The sequence below is a fragment of the Rhagoletis zephyria genome, unplaced genomic scaffold, assembly GCF_001687245.7.
Source record: "Rhagoletis zephyria isolate East Lansing unplaced genomic scaffold, Rhagoletis_zephyria_1.1 Rzeph_scaffold_00002, whole genome shotgun sequence".
NCBI lineage: Eukaryota > Metazoa > Arthropoda > Insecta > Diptera > Tephritidae > Rhagoletis > Rhagoletis zephyria.
The window spans coordinates 1,448,869-1,475,023 of NW_016157086.1; the positions used below are offsets into that span (position 1 = coordinate 1,448,869).

The 26,155-nt window shown below is 34.5% G+C and overlaps 1 protein-coding gene across 5 annotated transcripts in view; it reads left to right on the top strand.

Annotated features, from left to right (window-relative positions):
* LOC108367169 (uncharacterized) overlaps window positions 1–26,155 on the top strand; it is a 252,009-nt gene that overhangs the window by 156,058 nt on the left and 69,796 nt on the right. For 3 of the 5 annotated variants that reach the window (XM_017622059.1, XM_017621797.1, XM_017621860.1), the window contains 3 exons: window positions 3,489–4,244; window positions 12,001–12,255; window positions 24,749–25,212. In XM_017622059.1, the coding sequence (XP_017477548.1) occupies window positions 3,713–4,244; window positions 12,001–12,255; window positions 24,749–25,212 (1,251 nt within the window). In that variant the 5' untranslated portion in view covers window positions 3,489–3,712. Of the gene's footprint in view, window positions 1–294; window positions 614–3,280; window positions 3,411–3,488; window positions 4,245–12,000; window positions 12,256–24,748; window positions 25,213–26,155 lie in introns of those variants that run through there. The other 2 variants (XM_017621924.1, XM_017621992.1) reach the window with 2 other exon arrangements.

Sequence of the window (26,155 nt, forward strand, 5' to 3'; positions counted from 1 at the left end):
TTTGTCGCATATATCTTTATCAAAGTGCAAAAGTTGATCTTGCTAGGAATAAAAATGTATTTTTAACAAATTTTTAACTGCGACCACTTTTATGTGCGAATCGCCGAAATGAAATGGTATGTAGAAAATAGGTGTACTTTGAGGGGGTGTGTGAGGCTGAAAGTTGTTTTTATCACAAAATAACTTATGAACTTCTCTTAGTTGGAGATTTAGCTGTAACTTGACATCAAAACATCTAAGTTTCAAGACAGTCGATTTTTGTATTTTTGTCCACCTTCGCGGCACTGTGCGCCGAGCCGAAGGCGTTTGGGTGGTGGGTGTGAAGGCATTAAAGAGTAATTAAGCAAAAGTTGCTGCTGCCAGCACGAAAGACAAAAACAGCAGCAATTGTAGCAGCAACAACAAAAATTGCATGAATAAAGCTTACTGTTAACTGGCAAGGAATGCGTTAAGAAAACACAATGCCTGCAACTAATGTAGGCTGCAGCAATGGCAATAATACCAACTATAACAACAACAACAAAAACTATTTGCAAAAACAGTGACACATCAAACCAACTACAAGACAATGCTGCCACACATTAGCGAGGCAACGAGTTTGTATACTGTATTTGTAGGTGTAGAAATTGTGCTGAGTTGTTGCAAAGCGTGTACGGGAAGTGTTTAAATTAGGGTGGCAACACTGATGGCACTTTGCCAACAATGTTAAGTCAGTTGCAGACGCAAAAACAATGAAAAGTAAAAAAAATATAAAAATAAAAGACAAAAGCAAAAAAAATTAAAACTTTAAACAGCAAAACAGTGAAATGAATTGGTTGGTGGTGGGTGAGGTGCACGCTCATTTAACGGTGCTAGCAGTTGCTGGTGGAGTGTATGCGCGTGTGTGAAGAAAATTAAGTAAAGTGTGGACGTAAACACTTCCGGGTGGCTAAAATGACATTAGCACGACGTAGCAGTTGAGTGACAGTTGCGGAGCGGCAAAGGAAGGAAGTGTTGCATCACACGCGCGCGCCGGTGTTAGTGAGAAGTCTAGGTGGTCTTTTGTGGGTAGTAACGGGGAAAAGTTGCGATTTAACAATACATGGACAAAGTGAAAAGTTTGAGTGAAAGTTCATCAACAGTTTAAAATTCATCTTTTTATACAATTTTATAGAAACTGAGAGGAAACTTAAAAAATACAAAATAAATACTTAAAAGTTAATGAAAATAATTTATGAAATATGAAAACATCTAGCTCAAAACTTTATGAAAATAGATAATTGTGATTGTATTGTATTTATGTATGTATGTCATATTTTCTAAAACAGGTTAGTTTTGGCCAGGCAGCATACTAAATACCTTCATCGGACACATTGTTATATTACACAGCATCTATACAATGGGGTGGTGAAAAAAGTGAAGTCGGGATTTTAATGCTGCCACCCGCAGGATTTTTCTGTTCCAAAACAGTATTCCTGTTTTATAATTAAAAATCAAAAAATTTTTAGATGTCATACAAAGCGCTCAAGGTTGTTCATGTATTTTATATGGAAAAATAGTTTTTTTCGTAGAAATAATATATATTTCTTACAAATCGATATTTTTGGATCGGAAAACTCTGTTTCTTTTCAAGCCTCAAAATATTTTTTTATTAAAAAAAACACAGGTTCCCGGGCGTGAAAGAATTTAAACTCCGACCTAAATTTTATTTACCACCCTAATACACACCCTTCCCTCCTATATAAACCAATACGTGGGCGGCTAAGTGAAAGATCGCGCTGTCTCGGATGCTGGTCTAAAAACGTCCTACCTAAGCAAATGCTTTAAGAACGCCCTACCTCAGCTGTCAAATTTATATTGAAATAGGGCTTTTTCGAAGCGGAAGAAGAGATAGGGCATTCTTCAACAAAATTCTGATATAGGGCGTTCTTAAACCATTTTCTGAGCTGCAGAATTTTCATACCGGCAGCCGAGATAGGGCGATCTTCCACTCAGCCCTTGATATAGAGTTGATGAATTTGAGCAATCGCCACATATGTATGTCCGCTATATCGCTTAGGTGCTCGCAGAGTATATGCCTTCGGTCTGTTTATCGATTTTGATAGCTCCTACAGAAGTGATTCTTAGGAACAAATGAGCCTTCCTAAAATGATGTGACTTATCCGCAGACATAGATAGCGTTAAAGAAATTTCTCTTCTGCTCAACGTAAGCACCTGGGATCTTTTCAACTCCCTTTCCGGCCACATGATTTTTATCGTATTTTAAGTGTAGAGAAGTTTCGATCTAACGTCGTCTTCTGAGAATAAGATTTCTTGTATATTGTGCCCAAGGTGGTGAAAGAGGAAGAAGAGTGTTTTTCTTTGAAAGCTCATACAGACCACACACACAACCCTCTTATTATATCTCTGTCTTGCCAGACAACTTCAGTGTTTTCCAAGCTCATACTGATGCATTCAGTAACCACATACTCCGTTAGAAAAGCAGTGATAACCAACTGCAAAAATAGACTTGCTATGTACTTTGAGGCAAGCGATGTTTGCATCACCATTTAAACGAATGATTTTGGTTGAGCAATGTTGAATCGCCAATCTCATGTAAAAACAGGTTAGGTCACCGGAATGCTGTGAACAAGCGACAGAACGCAGAAAAGTCCTCAAACGGTTTGGGTCAAAGTCTACTGTTAACATTGCGTGGGTGCAAGGCCACAGAGACATATTAGGTAACAGTTATCTAAGTGCAAAATATGGTTGAAAAAACACGCGGGAAGGAATATGAGCTTTCAATTGGTACCGCAATGGGGCCATTGGAACTAACTGCGCCTCTCTCCGCTAGCCGCTTCACTTAACCTAACCTACTTTGCTAATAATAGCGCCTCAGACTGATTAGCAGTAGCATTATGAAAGTGTGTCCTCAGAGGTACGTAGATCCAGAGTTTTCTTCACAGTATCTGTGTCCAAGTACAATCAGATCTCTGCAGGTACCCTGAGGAGTTCCTAACTAATTTCCATTCTATCTAACGAAAATTCTACGTTACTCTTGAAATTTTAGCAACAGGTTTTTTCTGTACAACTTGGGCAGATTTTCGACTTCCAAGTTCCATTTAGGCCGGGTTTGGTTCAATGCCCTACAACAAGCGCCGCGTATTTAGAAGAATTCCATTTGGGGGGTTCGTTCTTTCAGCCTGATACAAATAGATCATATTGGATACAACGGTGGTTGAAGTTTCCGGAGTTCATGTTGAATCCATATACGAAACTTTTCTGATTCATTAAATGGAAGTGATTTTTTTGTTTGTTTACTTATTTTCAATGTTTTTCCAATCTCTCAAGCCGTGAGGTCATCCGGACCGTGACGAAAATTTGATATACAGATTACTAGCGTGACTTTAGTGCTGCCAAAAGTGAACTATCACCAGCTGTTGCGAACATATGTAATGTCTTTTCCCTCTACCCACTATTTATGCCGCATTTTATACAGTGTTTTTTTTTTTTTAATTTGTTTCGTATAGTCAACTTCCCAAGACATAATGCATAAGAGAACAAGTAAAAAAATCGTGTCAAGCATAACATAAAACGCGAACTCAAAAATCGTTAAATAAAAGGAGTTTAATAACTACTGAATAACGCATCGCTCGTCCGTCCAACCGCCTAAACCAGTCTAAATGTTCCCGTGGCGGCGACGACGGCGGTGCGTAAAACAAATGCAACAAACACGTCTGTTACTGCAACTAAAATGTCGGACGTCGAAAGAGCACGCAGCGCAACAACGACAACAATAAATACAGCGGCATCGACAGCAGCAGAGCAAGCAACCAACGAGCAACAACAACAGCAGCAACAATACAAACAGCAAACTGCAACTACAACTCCAGGCGCAACGGTGAAATTACAACATCAACAACTCTATCACAATCAGCTCTATCATCAAAATCATCAACATCAGCAATATAGTAAACCCACAGCGGTAGCACAGCAACGCCAGCAGCAACAGCAACCGCAACAACAACAACCCCAATACCAATTGATTACCACAGCTGGGGGTGAATTTGGCAACGGTGAAAACGAGGCATCCTTCTTTGGCGGCTGCTTTGGTCTGGTGCTGAAAGTACTATTCTCGCCTCCCGGCCTGGTGGCGCTAGTTGTTGTCTATTCTATGCTCGGTGCTTGCATTTTTCCCCTGCTCGAAGCGCCACAGGACATTAATACTTCGGCGGCAATTGCAAAGAGTAGAGAGGAGTGCTTACGTGAGCTGTGGATTATAACGGGTGAGTGAAATTACAGAAATTTTAACAAATATTCACATGTTCTGAGGGATGTGTCTACACGGTGACAGGTAATAAGGTCAATGGATATAAGGTCAATTGACTTTATTTCCCACCCTGGTGCGAAATAAAGTCAATTGACATTATTACCTTTTCAAAAGCGAAATAAAGTCAACAAAAATTTGGAAATAAAGTCATTGACGCTATTTCCTCATTCAAATGGAAATAGCGTCAACAAAGCTTAAAGTATGTCAATACATAGAAAAAAATGTTGTTCTTACAATAAACCTTGCCCCGTAAGTGTTGTTTTTTAATAGATGAAAAAGGTTATTGCCAAATCCTCAGTATTTTGATATTAATCCACACGACCAACTTCATGATTGAACTACCACCATTTGATTTTATTAAAAAAGTTTAAATTACGAATATGTAAAAGAAAATATGAATATGAGAAAAAGAAGTGCACGCAAAGGATTTCACAAAAATGTATTGAAATGTAATTTTTTTTACAAAAGTGCCATTTTGGCACTTTGTGCCAAATTGAAAAATTAAGTGCCATTTGAAGTAAAATAGGGACAAATGGCATGGTTTGAGCCAACTTGGCATCCTTGCTTCTAATAACTTACAAATATAAAAATGTGAAATATCGAGGACATGAATTCATTAATACCCTCTATCTGCGATTTGCACAAAAACTAATTTGTGATTTTAGAAACCCTCTGGGACTTATTACCTGTCGTTATATAAGGTAGCATTAATATCACTGATGACATTTAAAGCTTAGGTGGATTTTTATATCAGAATCTCATCTTTGTGAAAAGTGTGCAGATAGAGGGTAATTTATTGAATATAAGCCCTCGATGTTTAAAATATATAAACAATTTATTTCAACGTATACAAAAAATAAATCTACCTGCGTTACAGCACGGTGGGAGTCGGGGAAGGGGGGCCGCGGCGTAGCGTGACGTGGTGTGCGCAACACGATTTTTTAATGTCGATTATTTGACCTTTAGATTTTTTAATAACCATATTTTAAAATATTCTGCTTATTGTCTAGAGACGTACAATGAAATAAAGAAATGGAGTAAAAATTTTAAAGTAACAATTATTTGCCGAACATTGTAAATATGCCAATTTTCAACTAAGTTGGCCGTTTCAGTATTAAAAAAAAGACTTGGGTTTCTTAGCTAGGCTCTCTATAATCTCTTCAAAAATGTGGCTCAATAAAACATGTCCCGAAAATATTTGGTTCATATCAATATCATATTGCTCCGTATTTCAATTTACAAAGTGCACCAGAAAAAAATTTTAGATCAGCATTTTGTTCATTTAACTTATTGAGCAAATTCAAATTTGTTAAATTTAACATTTGAAAGGTGGTAACAATATTTGAAATAACGGTGTTTGAAATCTAGCACGTTTTACATACATATTGCAAAATTTCGTAGAACTTGTAATTTAAATAAAAACTAAATTTCTAAACAGGTGGCAACACTCTTTGAAATTAATTTAAAAATATTGTCTTCTTAAACCTTTTTCGATTGGCACCAATATTGTAGTATTTCATTAAACTTATTAATCAAATTCAATTTAGCATTTAAAGGGTGGCAACCATTTTAAAAAATATCTTTGAAATAACGGTTTTCGAAGTACAGCACGTTTTACATCCATATTTCAAAATTTCTTTGAACTGGTAATTAAACTTAAACTGGTTTTTTAAACAGGCGGCAACCCTTTCCGAAATATTTTAAGTATGTTAATCCAGGTAATATGCCGCCTGCAAGCCAAATTTTATTCAAATCCGTTCCGCTGTCTTAGCGTGAAAGAACAAGAAACATCCATACTTGCTCGCCCACTGAAAAATGTTCAAGTTTACAGGGTGCGACAGGCATTTGAAGAGAAATATTACTACCTTTCCTTCGAATTTTTAGAGTTGAGTAAGTCACCCATAGGCTCTAATATTTATTCAATAAAGTCGCCTACAGCGGCAAAAACAGCTTGAATTCTCTGCCGAAATCGTTTGCATGCCAGATCGAATGTTGAATTAATCTAATATAGGGTGGCTGATGAAAGCTACTACAAAAAAGATAATGAATAACTTGTTTCTTGTTGTGGAAAAGTGGGAAAATGGGGGACAGGAATTTGAAATGTCCGCTGCTATCACGCATTGTAGTCCGTAGTTTCGATAGGCATGCAGTTGGCGACACTCCTCTAAGTAGATGGTCTATAATGAGGCTCGTAAAAAAAGCCCGGGAATGGGGCAATCCCAAGAAGATATTTAGAATGAAACTTTTCAGTTCCAAGGCATGAAACTATCGCTGCTGAAGCTGCAGCCATAAAGGCAAATCCCAAAGTTTCGACAGTGAGTTTATCTGTATGTACGATGATTTTTTAACTTAGCCAAAAGATCCTTCAAATGGTGGTTGTCCCCCAGGTCTTCTGATATTACTGCGCCTGATTTTTTCTTGTTAAGTTATTGCGAGCAGGAAGTTTACACGTCAAACCAACAAATTTGAATATTTTTGAACAATACATTCGACCGATAGGTAATGCAATTCGCGCTGTAACCCTTCACACACTAAAGTGTAACTTTTTGCTAGGTTGCCGCATTTGCGTCGCCGAGTGTGGGGCAATTTAAATTCCAGCATTTTTAAAACCAATTAAAAAAGTAATACAAATCGATTATATATCAAATGAGTCACAAATAAAAAAATTACGTTTGAGTTTCTTAATGTTGCAATATTCATCAGCCACCCTATAGTTTTTGCGCTTAGAAAATCAGTGGTGCTATGACGTCTTTTATTGTGTATCTCTTATGTATTTTGCTAGGTTCCTCACTTTCATTTATGACATGGAAAATTGTAAAATCAAAATAAAAAATACGTGTATGTACGAAGTCGAGCGAATATACATATATGAGAATACTCAAATACCTGTCGCACCCTGTATAAGATAAGTATTTGGTAGGATATTCATTTCTCATTAACTTTTCCAAATATTCGTTTAACAAATTACATCATTTTTCACACTTGAACGCCTTTGAATGCTTTTTATAAAACAAAATTGTCAGCACAAATATAGAAATTTGTTATGCATCATTAATTGCATCAAAACACGCCCAAGGAAATTAATTGAATTACGAGAGTATTTGAAAAAAAAAATTATTTCATTCAAACGTTTAATACTATGGAATTATTGCTATTGTATTTATCAATAATTATGTGTGTGATAAATAACAATTTAATTTATTTGATTCAAAAAATAACAATAATTCAAACTTGTCTTTTTCGATTACATAAAGTTTTTGAATATAAACGGTAGAACACGAACGCAGATGCCTAGGCGTATGAGTAATTTTTGAGAAGTTTAAAAGTGAGATAAAATAAAATTTAAATTAATTAAAGAAAATAAAATAAAATATAAAAAAGTGAAAAATTGAAGCGTTCGTGAAATTATCGCGTGGAAGAAAAATATGGAAACCGGGTTTTAATATTTCCCCGTTAGATTTCATAGATCTTTATAAAAATAAACACAGTTCATTCAACAGCAAAAACCACAATAATAAAAGAAATGTTGGCCGCAACAATGCTGTAGGTGGTACCTTTGAAAAGTCAAAGATTTTTCCTCAGTATTTTCAAGTCAATTTAAAAAATTAGCACTCAAAATTGGCATTCATTACCACAGCTGCTGAATTAATTTTAATTTAAAATATTTGATAAGCATTTATATCCAATGGCAAATATTAACAACCCCAAATAGTATAATTAGCATTATGGTTTTCAATTGATCGATTTTGATGTGTCAAACAGTAGGTCATAAGTTCATAAAGTTTCCATTACACTCTGATAGTATTTTTGTATGTACCAATTTACACAGATATCTACTTGGTCTAATGTAATGCAGTCTGCAATTCATAATCACAATATTAGTACAACCATAAAAGCCACATTTACCACAAATTTTGTTAAGTTGAATGTAGCACATATACTATTATACAATATTATATGTATGTAACTACTTATACGTACATACGTGTGTACATACACACATGTAACTATATTTTTGGTTCAATTAATCAATGGTAAATAAGGCCGAAATTTGTTACAATTTCCAATTAAAAGCCAAATTACACCAATATAAATCTTTTAAATCAAATCCCTTTTATTTTGAAACTGTCATGTAAATATTTGAAACCTACAATCATAAATATATAAAGTATATATATAGTATATTAAAAAAAGTAAATTCTAATTGAATAATTGACAGTGGCATTAGAAGTCATTGTGGTAGTAAAATAGCTGTAAATGTCATGCAATTTGTCATGTTATAAAAAACGACAATTATGGTGCATACACCATTACAAATTTGATTATTTGTGCTCAAAATAGCAAACATTGTAGTAATTAGGACTTTTATTAGGCAATTGTTTAGTATATATTCTGGCTTTTATTAAATATTTGGAAAACAAACCTAGTGGCCAAATTAAAATTCTATATATTTGAACAAATGTGTTATTGCCGAAATATGTAAATTTCGAAGTAAATTTTTAAATCGTCTATTGTGCGGCAAATAAAATTATTTTCAGGACACGCACAAATGCTTAAATTTAATTTTTACTACAGAAAGTAGCAAATTATTAACTAAATGCAGCTTGCATATGTCTGTATATAACATGCATGTATGTATGTATGTATGTATGCGTATAGAGAAGAGTGTGTAGAAGATGATAGTTTATACACTTTTGCGTGCGATTCATTCAAATGCACCATCCACTCGTGCGCAGCTTCTTCTCCCCGTATCCACTCAACAGCCTCTTGTGGCCGAGACACTCGTAATATGCCATTGCTTATGTAACTGAGTGTTGCTCATCCTTGCCGCATTATGTTACATCAATTCACTGAGCTCAAGCAGATGCTTAAACATAATTTCTGCATTTACAAACACCACCTAGGAAAAGTAAGTAGGTGTAAGGCTAGTGAGGTTTTTTGGTTATAAAACAGCATCGAGAAACAAACACCAAACGAATAATCCCATAAACACCGGTGGGAGACTTTAAAAAAAATTTAACCGTCATACAGCGTTCTCTTCCCGGAATTTCTGTCAAGAATTTCGTCGACAGATGGTTTGAGCACGATGCCTCAAATTGGTCACTATCCAGTCGCAGTTCTTTAGAAGTTGCTTCGACTTAAAACCATCCTCTGTGTGTACATTTAACAAATAACTTATTCGGGTTTCTTCGTCCCGCGTTCACGTTCGCCGATTTCATTACCTTCTTACACTGTTTTTTCGTACATATTCTTCTTGCCTTATCTACTGGCGTAGATCTACAAGTCATACCGATACCTTCTGTATCTGGACGTAAATATGCGAAGCCATTCTCGGTGTTGCTCATCTCTTCTCAGTTGGGTCAAAATTGATGTGACTGCATTTTTCAAAGTTTCAATTAACTGTATTATGTGCTGTACCAAATATATTATCGGCGGTAGGCTGTTCCCCAAAATATGTTCCACATATTCAATTCTGCCCTCTTCACACAGTTACAGGTACAAATCTGACTGTTTTTGTGCAACGTCTTCAGAAACTTTACTGAATGTGAAACAAATTTTAGGGCCGCCTTCTCATGCAAGTTTTAAATTTGTTTGCCCTTTAAATACATATTTTATTTAAAAAAAATCTGTTTGAATGGCAAACAAATTTTATAAGCTACTTGAGAAAACGGCACGCTGTGACGAAATTTAACTTTTTTCGTGACAAATTTTAATATCTCGAGAACGAGAACAGCTAGCGAAAAAAATTTAATAGCGTTTCACGGGTTTTGAGATATAGAGTATTCTGGAAAATTTTTTTCGTTGGATAAAAAAATTTCCTTGACCTTTCAAACGACCTTCCAAGGAATGGGGTTTTGAAAATTATCCTTTTTTCAGGCCAAAAAAAAAATATAAAAAATCAAAAATTTTAAGTTCGAAGGTCACATTGAATACAAAATTACCTCGACCTTACAATGACCTTCAAACGCGAAAATTTAGATTTTTATTTTATTTTTTACCTAAAATCAGCATGTAGATAGATAATGAATTCGTGAAAAAAAAATTTGTAATACATTTTTCGATTACTGCGACACGGAAATGGATTCCTTGCTCTGCTAATTTGGGCTCCCTAGGTCCAAGCCATTCATTATTTCTAATTTCCATACATTCTCCTCTTAAAAAAGCATGGAGTTTGTAAATATAAGTTTATTTAATAACTCATCTCTTTTTGAGGCAGGTTTTTCTCGAATAATGTATGCTCGGCGACTCTATAATACCCCTCAATGAAACTACAATACCTAGAAGACGAAAAATAAAAATTTTATATATAATATAAAATATAATCGCAGATGCTCAGAACATACAACACCACCCTGAGTGCATTCAAAATGAGAGCTATATCTGTATGTACTATATCATTGATAGATTCGACATAGAAGAAGCAGAAAAGTTACATCACATTTTATGCCATCGTCAAGTTTTAAGTAGAAGAAAATCACGCATGCTTAGCTAACCATCCATTCCAGGCCTTACAGAGGTGGTTTTTGTGAGGCGCTCTTTAATTTCAGAAATACACTCTGAGATTTACCATTACCTTCCCAGGAACGGACGCTATTAGAAAAAAGGGTTTTGGATGTTGGTCGGACTAGAATTTGAGCCTGGATCTGATCTCAAGTGAAATCATAGTCCACAATGACAAGGGGTTTGAAGCTTAAAATAACTTCTGTTGAGAGCTTATACTTGAGAAATTTAAATTTTCAGTTGAAAATAGAATCGATATTTTATCCAAGGTGCTAAAAAACTGTTCCCTACACCATTTCATAAAATGAGAATATATAGGTCCCTATATTAGTATCAAAATACCTATAGGCAACGTTGCATAATTATAAATTAGCATAAATGCACCGTTGTATGTACATATATCTCCATGCATACTTAGTATAGTACATACATATCTACATGCATAGATGCCTCATGCAAGCTGTTCGTGGCGTGAGTTAAGACATATTTAAATGCAGAAGACAATCGTGTAGTAATGCATGTATTTATGCAGAAGGACACAGAAATGACACTACAAGGCCACTAAAAAGGACATTCAAAACACACTTGAATATACATAAATATGTATGTACATACAATTGTTCATGTTTGTTATACACATTTGCCTACGTTGTCATGTACGTATGCTTCGAGCTATTGTGACTAACATTCCATAGCGACCTTCGAATTGTGCTTATGCTGCAGCTATTAAGATCCGCTGTAGGTAAGGAAGAAAAACCTTAGTTCCCAGGCACTTAGTTGCTTACTTAACCAAGTATGAACTTGGTGAAATACATGTACAAAAGTAAAGGGTGTTTCGTAAGATTTCTTATATTAATAAAATGTACATGAAGGCATACATATACAGAGGTAAAGGGTGTATGTAAAGAGATGTCACTCTAATTAGAATGCTTGCTATATTGGTAAGTTATACGCTTGCATTTTAAATAATGAAACCTCAGAGTAAATTATTAAAAATTAATAGGCGATTTTTGTAAAGAAATTCCGACTTCTAACTAAGCTAGAAAACTAACACTACCTACTCTCACATCATGCTTTTTAATGTAACTTTTACCCCTTTAAAGAGGCCTTGAGCGCTGAAACTTATTCCAGCTCCAGCACAACAAACAAGCCTCAGGCTGAGCAGAAATTGACTACTTTTTATTCATTGTCTTTTTCCTCTCTTCCCACAGAAAAACTGAACGTCCTTTACGAGCGTAACTGGTCAACGCTGGTGCACGAACAACTGCGACGTTTTGAAGACTCAATTGTGGCAGCGACACGTCATACCAACAACAGCAGCAGCGTCGGCATGTTTGGTAGTAGTACAACAGCGTTGCGGCGCTATGGCAGCGCATTTGATACGACAGCAGATGCGACATTAATGCCCACACATTGGAGCTTCGGTGAGGCGTTGCTCTACTCAGTGACTGTGATAACGACAATCGGTAAGTGAACGGCTAAATTGTATACATTTATAGAAGTGGCGGAAACCGAATTGGGAGATTTTATAAATTTCAATAAAATTAACCGAAAGTGAGTGAAAACTCTTAGTCGTGGTACACAACGGGTCTTAAACTCGTGACCTATGTGTGTCCCTGCTTAGCAGTGGCCACCACACCTATCTATCCACCACCTACCCATCTGTAGTTAGACGAAATAATTCTGAGTACGCTGATCCTGTAAGCTAGTACTAGGTTTATGGAAGAAGAAGTATACGGTACCCAATGCGATTTTTCCCATATTAAATTTCTTTTTTTGAACACTTTTGTGAATTCAAGTATTTGAACATGAGTTTGGAGAGAAATCAGTTTTAGAAAATATTTAAAGAAAGAACAGAACAGGAATTTTCCTACCCGAGAACCAATAGATGGTCTCTTCGTATGTAGGACATTTATCACGTATATTAAGCGGAAAAGGATACCTTCGATAGAATACGTAGAAGAATTTGAACCACCTCTATTGTAACACTCAATCGCTAGAAATTGATATAAGATTATACATATAGATTGATATAAGAAGAAATTTTTTTTATATGTTTTTACCTATTTTCTATCACTCACACCCCCCATGGCCGTGCGCCATTTCATTTTCTTCAAGGCAGAAAGAGCAAATGGGTTTGCCATGTGTGCCGATCACATTGAGGTATTTGTATCGCAATAATGAACCTATCAGCAACCCCACAAGTTGTCAGCAGTCTCATCTATTCAATATCTTCTAAAACTGGTATAACTGGCACCGGACCATGAAAAGTCTTGTCTGAGCCTACACACTATTAGCGACGCTAATGCCGAGACACGTAAACTTAATTTTTGGTCGTAGATTATGGATTTGTACACCATTCTTCTATATCAGGGCAATTCCCAAGATATTTTCGTTTTAAGTGTGCATTGCAAATGAAAAGAAAAAATTCTTTCTTGATCAGGGAAAATCTTTCTTCTCAAACACCATGTGCGAGTATGTACTACGAGTAGGGCTATGTACGATATGGCGTATGAGTAATATTACTTCCTGCTCCTATTTCAACAAAATATTATTTTACATTTTCATTCGACCCATCATACTTGCTTATTTATCTATCGATTTTCATCGTTAGGTTGATTTTATAGCAAAAAAAAACAGACTTTAATACAATTGAAACAAATTACAAAATTTTCTGTGTTTTTAATTTTTTCCTTGGTAATGTTTGAATTTCTTTTCATAAAAATGAAAATGTCTTTTGAAAATTTCCTGATCTGAATGCAAATACATAATCTACGACTCAAACTTAAGTTCATGTCGCCGTTTTTTTTGTGTCATTTCAAAACTTCAGATTTTTCGTTGTAACTCATTACCAAGTAAATACTTCCCAGGACCTGGCAGCCAAAATAAAACTAATTCATTCAGCCCTTTCATGAGTTTTATTTTCCTCGAACCGGTTCACTTTTCACGATAGGTTTTCATGTATTTACTATGGGTGGAATACCAATTTTCGGCTTAATTTTTATTTCTTTTTGTGGGAAAACTCTGTATAAGGCAAAATTATTAATCCACGACTTCTGTGTAGAATTAGTTCGAAAGGACTTAGAGTGCAAGCCAATGCCTTGAGTGCAGCTTGGAAGTCATAGCCTTGAGGGTTTCAAATACCTCGCTTTGGAATTCCGAGGAACACGCCTGAAAAAGTAAGTGGATGTTGGCCTCATTATTTCAATACAGGTTCCAGTTTCTCTACAAGAGGTAATTGCGGAGACATCAGTTAAAGTTTTATAATGTGTAAGCCCGCACCTTATACTCGAGTTTATTTACCGCTCAGCTCTTCATCAAACTCAATAGGCGCATACAATCCGTGACATTGGAAAAATTCGAACGCTTAGATCTCTGCCTATTTTGACTGAGAGTTTGTTTCATTACATCAAATACTATGATCACATCTAACGAGGAGAATGGCGAGACTATAACTAATTTAATTTTCAACAATAATTTATTAAGACCTTGAAGGTGTTTTGTTCAATGTGAGATTTATCTAAAGCAGTGTTTGCATTATTCAACTTTGCGTTCAACAATTGCGTTCAACTCAACGCAGGGTTGCACGAAAAAAAAGTTGAATGGCTAAATGTTGGCTGGCGACCAACTTTGTTGAAAGCGATTAGTTGAAAGGCCATTCAACCAAAAGTTGAATGCAAAGTTGAACAATGCAAACACCTTTTTATGGCGAATATTTTGATATTTTTTCATATTTTGATATTTTTAGCCATTCTACTTTTTTTTCGTGCAACCCTGCGCTGAGTTGAACGCAAATGTTGAACGCAAGGTTGAACAATGCAAACACACTTTAAGAGTTAATTTTGTGGGATTATACCTAAATAAGGCACAACACAAGAAGGTTTGAGTAACAACGCCTAAGGGTACGTTCACACAGAAAGCGGAGCCGAGCCGAGCGAAGCCGTCCCAAGCTGAATGAAGTTTTCAAATTTCTGTGGCTATATGAAAGTATTCATACAGCAAGCTTTTCCATAAGCGTTTTTGAGCTGAAAGCAAAGCAGTTTTTGATTTTGAATTTTTTGTTTAATTTTTCAGCTTCATGACGCTGCTGCAAACAAAATTGCAAAATATTCAAATAAAAACAAATTTTACAACTAATCTTTTGAATAAAATAGAGCAGATATTTTTGCCGCTTTTCATTGACGGTAAGTTTTGTGGTACCTTTGCAGCCGAGTCCATGCTCCGATTCGCTTCGTTCGGTGTGAACACCAGCAGTTTGGCTTTGTTCCGCCTTGCTTCGCTCGACGCGGCTCGACTTTCGGTGTGAACGCGTCCTAGAAGATATGTTGCAGAGAAATAGTCAGGAAAGCTGCTTAAAATGAAAAAGTCGCAACTCTTGCAACACTTGATAAAGTGGATTCCTTTCAAACTGTATCATCTTTAGGAAGCTATAGTGTAAATCTTTTGATGTCGTAGATATTTCTTTTTTATGTGTGAGGCTTTCATAATTTATATACGTAGGGTTTACTGATGACCTCTCACTCGCCTTTCCAATTGTAATCCTTCAACTTTGTTTCGTCCACCATTTTAAAAAATTGCTGCAATAAGTATGTATAACAAAAAAGTACCACTTACTTATACGGCAAAATAAATGTTTTTAAACGGTATATGGAAGTTGCAGCCGAGTAAAAATTTTAATGGATCCTCACTCAGTCACCCCATTGCATACCCACTTGCATATAAATGATGCATAATTGCTGGGTCCGTAATTTTGTTACTGCAATCGTTTACCAATTTATCGACTCGCTAGCAAATCACAGATCACAGATTAAATTGCTGCATGCTGTAAGCAAGCAAAAATAACAGCAAGTATGTAGGCAACCATGTGCACCTTCAGAAGTGTACAAAAAATGCAGCTGCCTCAGGTGCTATCATTCGCAAAACTGTGGGGAGCTTTCATTCGCAAAAGTGCAAGAGAAAATATAAATACAAACTTGTGTGTGTATATATGTATGTATGCATACGTATTCACAAATATCCAGCTCAGGAGCTCTTCTGTGTAACCACGGGGGCCCTTTTGTTTAAGCGCTGAGAAACTGGAATTTTTATGCGTAAACGCATTTTACTTGCTGTTGTCGTGTATAAAAATATGTACACCATTGTAAGCATACATATATGTATGTGTTTGCATGTACTGTTGCTGCAGCAAGCGCAGTGATCCAAGGTTATGCAAAGAAAGGTGGTAGAATGATTTGCTAGGCATATACAGTGGTGTAAAAATAAATTGGGACCCGACAATTTTTCAAATTTTGCCTACTTTTCTTTCGTTTATTTAAAATGTTTTATTATTTTTTAAAAAAATTAAAGCTCATTGTCTCACAAAAATCATATAAATGCATATTTCAAACTTTGTGCAAAAATTATAAAAATTCTGCAAAATTATATCTAAATTTTAAAAGTTTTAATCAGTTTTTTATCAAAGCGATTTTTAAGGAACTTCAAGCTCACACTTTATTCTACCAAAAATGGGCTATAAAACTATATACTCAAAGAAATTCTAAAGAATCTGATAAAAAGTTTAAAATCTAGATGCAATTTTGCAGAATTTTTATAGTTTTTGCATAAAGTTTGACATAGGTATTTATATGGTTTTTGTAGACAATAAGCTATACTTTTATAAAAAAACTAAATATTAAATAAACAAAAGAAAAACAGGAAAAATTTGTTAAAATTTCGTGTCCCTATTTCTTTCCACCACTGTATTAGTACCTGTATTCATAAGGGAAGGTACAAAACATACAACTACATACATATGTTTGTACATACATTAGACCGTACCAGAAAAAAAGTTATCTCAACATCTCTGAGTCTAACGCATTTTTGCAAGGCAGTTTAGATCAAAAAAAAAAAAAAAATTATTTTGTTTGGCCGAAAGTAGCGGTGCCATTTTAATATTTTGCGTCATGTCTTCAGCATTTATAGTCGGGTCTTAAAGTAAGATATATCGATGTTCTGTCTCGAGGAGATAACTTTTTTGTTCGAACGTTCAGTGGCCAAGTTCTCCATACTAATACTCACCCACCATATCTCAGTTCTTATCATCCTAGCGTACTAACCTAATGTCAGCACACTAAAGCTCACCAAAAATCCATTGAAGTTTTGCTAAAAATTGATTCATTAATGTACTGAAAAATTTAATTGTGGCTCCTTGGGTATACGGCGAACCTTTTTTTGTTTGCTTGTAAGTTCATACAGTCTAATGTGGATACATATTTACACATTTAGTTGTTTATGATGCAGCTTCTATGCGCTCGTCCTCCACTTCTGCAATGCCATAGGCACTAGCACTGACACTGACCAAATGGCAGCACTGCAGTAAAATTGAAGATAAACATTTATTTTTTTATTGTGTTTTCAGTCGACAAGCGCTGCCACACGCAGGCACACACGCATTGCACGTACACATTTATGTAGGTGTGTATGCGCGTTATACCTATCGCATATATGAAGGTAATGTATTCATCTGTGTTATGTAGGATATTCAAATGTATTTATACAAACATGTGTAAGTATTCATGCGCTTTTGACCTCAGGATGCCAAGAGGAATCAAGTGAATATACATCCATGCATCAGCATCCAACGCAACAGCCTTCAACACATTCGCTCAAATTTATTTTCATGTTTGTTTTACACAGCTTTATATCGGCATCTCTCTCTACATTTGCGTATAACTGTAATAGTATGTGGCTTCGAGCGTTGACGCTTCATAGGGAAAACTAGCGCAAGCATTCCATAGCATAGAGGTTGGGAAAATATAGGCCACCAGCCAAGCATCTCTGAGGTCGAGTTTAAACTTCAGGCATGAAGATTAATTCTTTTAAGATTGTAGAGAACTTTGTAACCTTGTAGAGTGTCTCATCAAATTGTTTCATAATATTACATTTACATTGGACCAAAATGCGTGATTTGAAATCAGTCATTTGAAGGTGTTTACACTGCTTGATCCGCATTTGCTTTGACTTCTCATCAAATGAAAAGGGAAGACAAAAACAAAATGTATGTAAACAAACACTACATTTATTATATTGTTAACGCTTTTTGGACACAAAAAGGCAATTATTCTTTGATTAAACTAAAAATGTGTAAAGCTCTTGTATAAATTAACAATTTTTACACACAAATTTCAAAGATTTATTTATTTCGTTGTGTTTGTTTTGTGTTTGAAAAATTCCAAATGTCAAAGACAAACCAAAGCTTTTGTGGAACTTTTGTTTCTGAGTGCGTTCAATAAAATAGTGCGGCAATTGGAATGCATTTGCTTCGTAATTTTGTTTAAATGCATTGAAATGCGTCATTCTGGAAATGCGAATTTGTATGGAGAAATGCGTGATTTGGCCTCGCATTTCAGATTTTTCGCCCAAATGACGCATTTGGGCTCAATGTAAACGTAATATAGGGATCAATTAGATCTGCTTTGGGCAAAATTACGTATACGCCACGGTTTTTATTTAACTTGGTCATCCCGCGCAAATCGGGCAAATTTCAAATCGATTTTAAACTGACTTCTCGACAAGTTAGAGACTTGAAATTTTCAGCATAGTTCCTATCACGATGACAATGCAATTTAAAATATAAATGAATTCCCCATATGGTCCAGGGGTCTTGATTCAAAAGCGGTCAAAAAATAGTAAGATTTCTGGCTAACAGAGCGTAATTTGCCAAAGAACGTAAACCCACTATAAAATAATTAAAGCTGCCAGCGCTCCGCGGTGGTAGCTTAGCAAAGCTATTTGTGGCAAATTCTATATATTAACCTAGCCTAGATATGAACCTCGTTGTAGGCATCATATTAAGGAGATCCAATTAAAAGCCTCCAGATGTCGCCCCGCCATAAGAAGTTAAATATTGCGCCTAAATATATGCCATGCTACAGCGGAAATAGACGAAACGCCATTTCTTTAAATAAAATTAACTGCTGCTTTATGTACGTATGTATGTTTATACAAAACGTAAGCAAACTACATTTTGCTTGCCAAGTCTTTTGTTCTCTTTCATTGCAAGTTGAATTATTTTAACTAGTATCGCCCCGTTGTCAAAATTTGACCCCTTCACTTTTTTCACACACTTTTTCATTTTGCCAGGGAAGTGTTTTAGGTCCACCAGCACCTGTTAATCGTCTAGCTCGCTTACACATACTGTTTGGTGGAGTAATATACATTCTGTTAAATAATTTAAAAATTCATAGATGGTGAAACCAAATCGGGCACCTACCGGAAAATAATACCTTTCGAACAAAAGAAGAATCATCCAAATTGGTTGAGAAACATAGGAGCAGTAGGGAGGAATAGATTTGTATGGGATTTCGTTAGCGTATTAATATATAGATAGTAGATGATGAAACCAAAGCAGGCATTCATAGGCTTATACAGAAATTGGAATAACTCGGCTCTGGAGCCACNATATACTAATTTACTTCGTTTTTAAAAAAGCTTGTCGACGAATTCAGCGTACGTGCATAATTGGTTAGGTATGTATGTATATGTATGTACATATGCAGATATTTAAATGCCGGTTTGGTATTCGCGCGACAAGCTTTTTTAAAAACGAAGTAAATTAGTACAAATTGTTAGTAATTTTCATTAGAGCTTAAATAACTCCTTTCACTAAATGGCTTTTAGTAACTTTAACGAGACCTTAACATATTTTATTTTATTAATTTTAGTGCAGTTTTGACAAAATTTTCTTGCTAAAAAATCTTTTGTTACACTACTTCATTTTATTCCTTTGATTGTGCAGGTTAAATAAAAGCTTGTTTTTAAAAAATATTTTTTTTACATTATTTTATTTAATACTCTTTTTTTTTTGAACTACCCACACAGTGTTTAAAATTTTTGAAGCAATTGTGTCCAATATGTAATATTAATTAACAAGGTAATTCTGACAACTGTCATTCAACTCACCATAGTCTCTTGAAAGATGAAAGTATTTCGCAAGACAATTGTCAATTCTCAATTCTGTCTGTCGAAAGACTAACTGAAAAATTTGCCAACGAGGAGATTTTGGCGTTATTCTGTTTGTGTTTTAGCAAACAGTTTTTCAAAATTAAATAAAAAAAAAATTCTTATTAAAACGTTAAAAACTAGAAACTAAGTAAAAAAAAAAAACAAGTTAATAAAATAAGTTTCTAAAAATTAACTGATATTCAAAAATATGTTTCCCCTTGAAACAATCAAATCTAAAGATCAAATTGAAAATTAAAGAATAGTAATAAAAAATAATACTAAAATAAGTTTCCACAAAATTTAACCAATTTAAAAAATATGTATCTTTCTTAAATGATTAAATTTTAAAATTAAAAAATATTTAATTCAAAAAATAAATTAATTAAATAAAAAAGCAAATAAGTTCCTTACAATTAAATGAAGTTTTAAATATTATTGTATCGTTTCTATATTTGTGTTTTAGCAATATATTTCTCAAAATTAAATAAAATAAAAAAATATATGTATGTTCTTCTTTTTAAAAAGAAATTTAGAAATTAAAATAAAATTAAATTAACTAAGAAAGCATTAATAAAATAAGTTTCTAAAAATTAAATGATATTAGAAAATATCTTTTTAAAGCAATTGTATCTAAAAATTAAATTAAAAGAGAATCAGTGAACTAAAAACAATATTTATGCTTTTTAAAGAGTAAATAGTTAAAATTAAATTTGAAAAATAAATTACTAAATATAAGGGAAATGAAGTAGAAAATAAATAATTTTTTTTTTAACAATATCTGAGTATTAAAAATGTAAAACAAATAAAATAATTCCTTTATAATTAAATGAATTTCCAAATAAAAAAATCTTCTTAAAATAACATAATATAAAATTAAAATAAAAAGAGAAAAGTAAGTAAAAAATTAAAAAAGGAAGTTCCCTAAAGTTAAATGATATGTAAGAAAAATATATATTTTTTTTAAACAATAAAACTTAAAAAGTAAATGTGAAAAAGAAACCAAAAATAAAAAAATTTAAAACCCATTTTTAAAAAATTAATGAATTTAAAAAGAATTTTTATATTATTATTTTTAAAGCAATAAAATCTAATAACAAAAAGAAAATTCATAAAAAAAATTTATTAAATAAAAGATTAGGCAACTGTGTCAGTATCTGTGTGGTAAAACTTATAGAAATGTGTTCAGCCCCCATCGCGTTAAAGAATAACAAACACACTCACAAACTCCCACATTTGTACTCGTATTATCAGTTAGTAGGTTTAATAACCGACTTAAAAAAAAAAGAGTAGTTTATTAAGTCATCGAATTTTTTTATGAAATTATGTTACTGGATAACTTTGGACCAGGTGAACAATTTCGGATAATTTTATAAAAAGGTGGTACCTCAAGGGTTACTTTTACAGTAACTTGGTTTAGCTCCATTTATTGGAACATAGGTAAATTAATGTTACTTCTAAATTTGCTAAAGATTAATATACCTCTTTATTTATAAATTTCCAATAAAGCTCTATCTCTTTTTACCCCGAAAATTCACATTAATTTAAGGTAGCGAAGATACCAGATTCTTTTACTTTTTTTAGCCTTTCTCTCCGAAAATATTTGAAGCTTTCATTATTGATCGATAAAATAATGTCTGCATAAAATTTCTTAAAAATTATATAATTTTACTCAGAATGTATACCGTTTTCCAGATCAGATAATTTTTAATAAGATATTTTAATTTTAAGTTTGCATTGCGAATGAAAAAAATTCAAGCTTTAACTTCTGAAATATTACTCATACGCTATGTATGTACCTACAATGATGAACGGGTACGGCCAAGTACGCTATGGCGTATGAGTAACATTATTATTTGCTCGTCGTTCATAAATATATTATTGCACATGTCCATTTGATCATTCACAACTTTATTTATGTATCGATTTTCATCGTTGGTAGCTTTAGATGGTACAAATGAAACAAATTAAAAAATATTTGTTATTTTTCTCCTTGTTAAAGTTTGATTCGATTCAAAGTTAAGTTTACGTGTTTCAGCGTTCTTTTTTTGTCATTTAAAAACTTGACATTTTTCCAACAGTGTAGTACGCTACACACCTTAAGGTCTACTAATCAATTAAGGTAACATATACACAATGTATAAACAATATTTCTGTTGAACTTCCCTCCAGCCTCTTACAACACAATTCACTTGTCCATGTATTCGCCGGAAGCTTATATGGCACATATTTAAACATCTAAATATAAAAAACTTACTTGAACATATAAATATATATGTATTTATTCGCATGTATACCCTTGTACCCATTTCTAGCCTGTGGGCATATTCAAGAATAGCTAAACTAGTTCGGACACGTCAGGCAAGCATTTTAATATAAGCCACAAACTATTACAACAACATGGCTTCTGCACTCAATATCCATCTAATCACACTCTTACTCTTTATGCTTAGGCTACAATCTCCGTACTGTTCCAACTAAGTATATACATATGCAAGTGTTTGGACTAAATAAGGTGGCTGGTATGTCCTTCCATTACACATCATCGAACGAAGTATGCGGTGTGTTGATACTTGCTATGGGTATGTTATTGCACCACAAAATGAAGTCGATGGTGCAACTAAGAGATTTGTCTGGTTGGCCACAATTTCCAAAACTGCTTCACTTACTTTGTCTACTTCCATTACTTCCTTTATTGATATTGTATATAACCCTGCTGCTAGTTCGTGCTGCAATAACTGGTCAATCCCTGCAGCGGATTTTGACTCCACCTCCCGTTTGTTTAACTTTGCGCCCACGCAAGCGTCTACTACTGCTCTGCTGTCCTTCTAAATTCTCGTTACCTCCGCCTTGTTGGCTACTTTCCGCAATTTGATAGTCCAAATATAATTCGTGTTGCAAGAATGTAAATGTTTGCTGAATGTTGTTATTGCTGAGTGAAAGGAAGCGCTTAATTGTATTGTTTGCTTTAGCTGCATTTGCCGGAGGGCGATGGTAAGGAGAAAGTACTGGTGTATTTAAATAGAAAACAGAAAATATAAAAAATAAAATAAAATATAGAAGAAAAGGCTTTGAGATGTTCTCTAGTATATTCAGTATTTATAGGAGAGTGATCTTTGGAATTAAGAATTTCTATGGGGTTGTACCCTGTATAAAAATCATACGATCCACACCGTTCGTAGGATTAAAAAAAATTACGTGTCAAATGAAAGGAATTGGCCTTTAGATAAGCATTAATGATTTTTTAGTAGGGTTGCTATCTGTTCAATTATATTAAATACTAATAAAGGAAGGTATCAGTTCTGCAGAGTCATTCTATATGTGCAAAAATTAAATTTCTTTTTAGTAGGGTTGCCAAATGTATAAAACTTAAAAGACATTCAAAGTTCGCTGGATAACAAAATGAAATACCAAATCTAGGGGAATGACCTTCGCATGTACAAAAACTTTTATTTTCGCTCGATTTTCGAAAACTCGAATCCCGAAAATTACTAAACGGATATTATCTTTAGTACTTAGTACTTAGTTACTTAGTACTTTCTATAGGGTTGCCCTCTGTTTAAAAAATATAATATTTTTTTTTGTAGGGTTGCCACCTTTTTAAGAATTACAAGGTCTTCACCGTTCGTTGGACTAAAAATGAGATATTAAGTGAAAAGATACGGCCTCCGGATGTGCAATAAGCTTCTACTTTTTTAGTGTGGTTGCCACCTTTTAAAAATTACTACCACTTTTTGTTAATGCCATCAGATTTGCACAGTTCATTCGCTTATGAAAAATGAGGCGTCCATTGAAAGAACTTGGTCTACAGATGTGCAACAAAGTTTTATTTTTTCAATAGAGTTGCCGCCTGTCTAAAAAATTATAAGATCCACACCATTCATTGCATTAAAAACATAAGATGTCAAATGAGAAGGCTTGGCCATTAGGTGTGCAATAAGGCTTTATTTTTTTGAAGAGGATTGTCACTTCTTTTCTTCAAATGCGTATATGTATGTATGTACGTACTTATGTACACATTCGCGCATACGGGGCCGGCTGGGTGCTAAATAAAACTTAGTTGAAAACATTTATAGGGTTCCCCTAAAAGGAAAAAATTGCGATGGAAAAATTTAAAATGTTAAAAAAAAAAATTTCTAAATTACATTTTTCATTTTTCAATTTAGAAAAGTTAGGTATCAAGTTTTATAGCTTATTAAATTTTAGCGTAACAAAGTCCAAGCTTCAAGTGGCTAAAAATTCACGTTGATTTTTTTATTTTTATTTTTATTAAAAATAAAAGCAATTGCTTAACCAACGAAAACTTGCATTTTATTAAACTAAAATTTATTAGGCTATAAAACTGTATACCCAAAAATGGTTTTGTTTTAGTGAAAAATTTTTAATCCACATTTAAATTGTTTTCGTTTTAGGGAAATCTTATAATAATTATCAACTAGTTTTTCCGATGTGGCACTCATCAACATGAAAGGAAAAATCTGATTTCTTCAAAATTGCTACTTTCATTAATTTAATAAAAAAATTCGAGGCTAGTTTCTAGAGAATTTTTATTTTCCGGTAGCTTAATATTACGAACAAATTCTCCTTAAATGGTTTCAACAAAAAAAGAAACATTCAAATTGGTTAAGAGTTTGTACTTCGACAGAATTTTGCTATGAAAAAAAGAATTTCTTCCAACTGTGCAAAGCCAAAACAAATATTTACAAATTACACCAACCCGTCAGTCACGACTATTTCTCATTAAAAATGCAGTGCAAAAGCAGTCAAGCCTACTGAAATCACAAAATTATTCGGATTTGCTGTAAACCTCTTCTTAATATCTGTCGGCAGTATACTCGCTTGAAACTATTCAGCTTTTTCTCCCAAAACTTTTCAGTATAGAGCCACAAACGTAATTTCTGTCAAAAGTAGATAACCTCAGTTCCCTCCACAGATAATCTAACTAAATTTATAATCACTATTATTTCTTTTTTATTATAGGTCATGGCAGCTTAACACCACGTACGCCTGCCGGTAAAATCGCCACCATTTTATATGCCCTCATCGGTGTACCGCTCATGTTGATGTGCCTCTCCAGTTTGGGCGCGCTGCTGGCTGAGGCGCTGCAATGTACCTATGCGCGTATCTGCTGTCGACTAGCGACACATCAGCATCATCACCATAAACACAATCGCCATCATCATCATGATGACGACAATACTGAAAAGAAGAAGCATCCACCACAGGATGATCACTATCAACAACAAACACATCAGCTGCATGTGACAGGCGAAAAGAGCGGTCATTTGCTGGAGGCAGCTGCTGGCATTGTGGGTGGGCCTAGCAGCGGTGGTGGTGGTGGTGGTGCTGGTAAATATGCAAGGCGTTGTAGTGCGGACAGCTTGGATGATGGAGTGTTGCTGAAGCGAGGGCGCGCCGACTGTCAGCAAGAGAACGGACGTGAGGTGAGTGAGAAAGTATTTTGGAAAAATATTTGATTTTTATACGTGTAAAAATTGAATGGAGTAAGTTTAAGCCTTATAAACAAGCAAACATACTATCGCCAGAAAAATGTGGGAAAACAGGATATTTTTAATAAAAGTTATCAAAAAATAAAAGAATTGCAAGCGAAAACTAAGACACTTGGCACTCTTTGCTTCTCTATCCGGCCTTTGGAAGGCAGAACACTCAACACATGAAACCTCGCTTGGTATATAAATTAATATCTGGTTAATGGTTGATTTATCAGCACTAGTGTCACAATCTTTCATATAATATATTCGTTAAGACCTTGCATATATTGTTACGAAATCTCACCAGCACCTTACGGCCATTTTGAATATATTAGCCTCTTTTTTACCTTTTTTTTGCAATTCTAACTTCGTCATGATCCGGTAAAGTAACATAGGTACATTCCGGCATCATCTATTTAGGAATCCAAGTCATCACACCCACCTTAGATTCCGACGCTTGTTCCATACAATTGATTGGAGAGGTGTCTCCTCGATAAATTAGGTGGCCATGGATTTTCGAAGGTTGCGTACTTACAGAAATTCGGCCGATTTGCACTATCCAGCATTTCAAACTTCTCACACTCACGTGCCAAGGCGCATCTTTCCTTCCATCATATAAGCAACTTCGGCTTAGATGCCCGGTTGTACTCATAAACTTTCCTTTCTGTGGCAGCGTGCTACTCTTCGTCATAACCCTTTTTTTTAGATTGCTTGCTGAGGACAAGAGTGGGGTGGTGAGGCCGGGAAATCGATGACCCTCCATTGCGATTTCAGCTTTTTGATGTCGCTGCACAGACGTGCGCGACCGCTGTCAGAAAAAACTTTTTCTAATTTAGATGTACATATATATGTAATATGTAGCTCGGACCAAGAGCTAGTACGCACCTCCAACCAC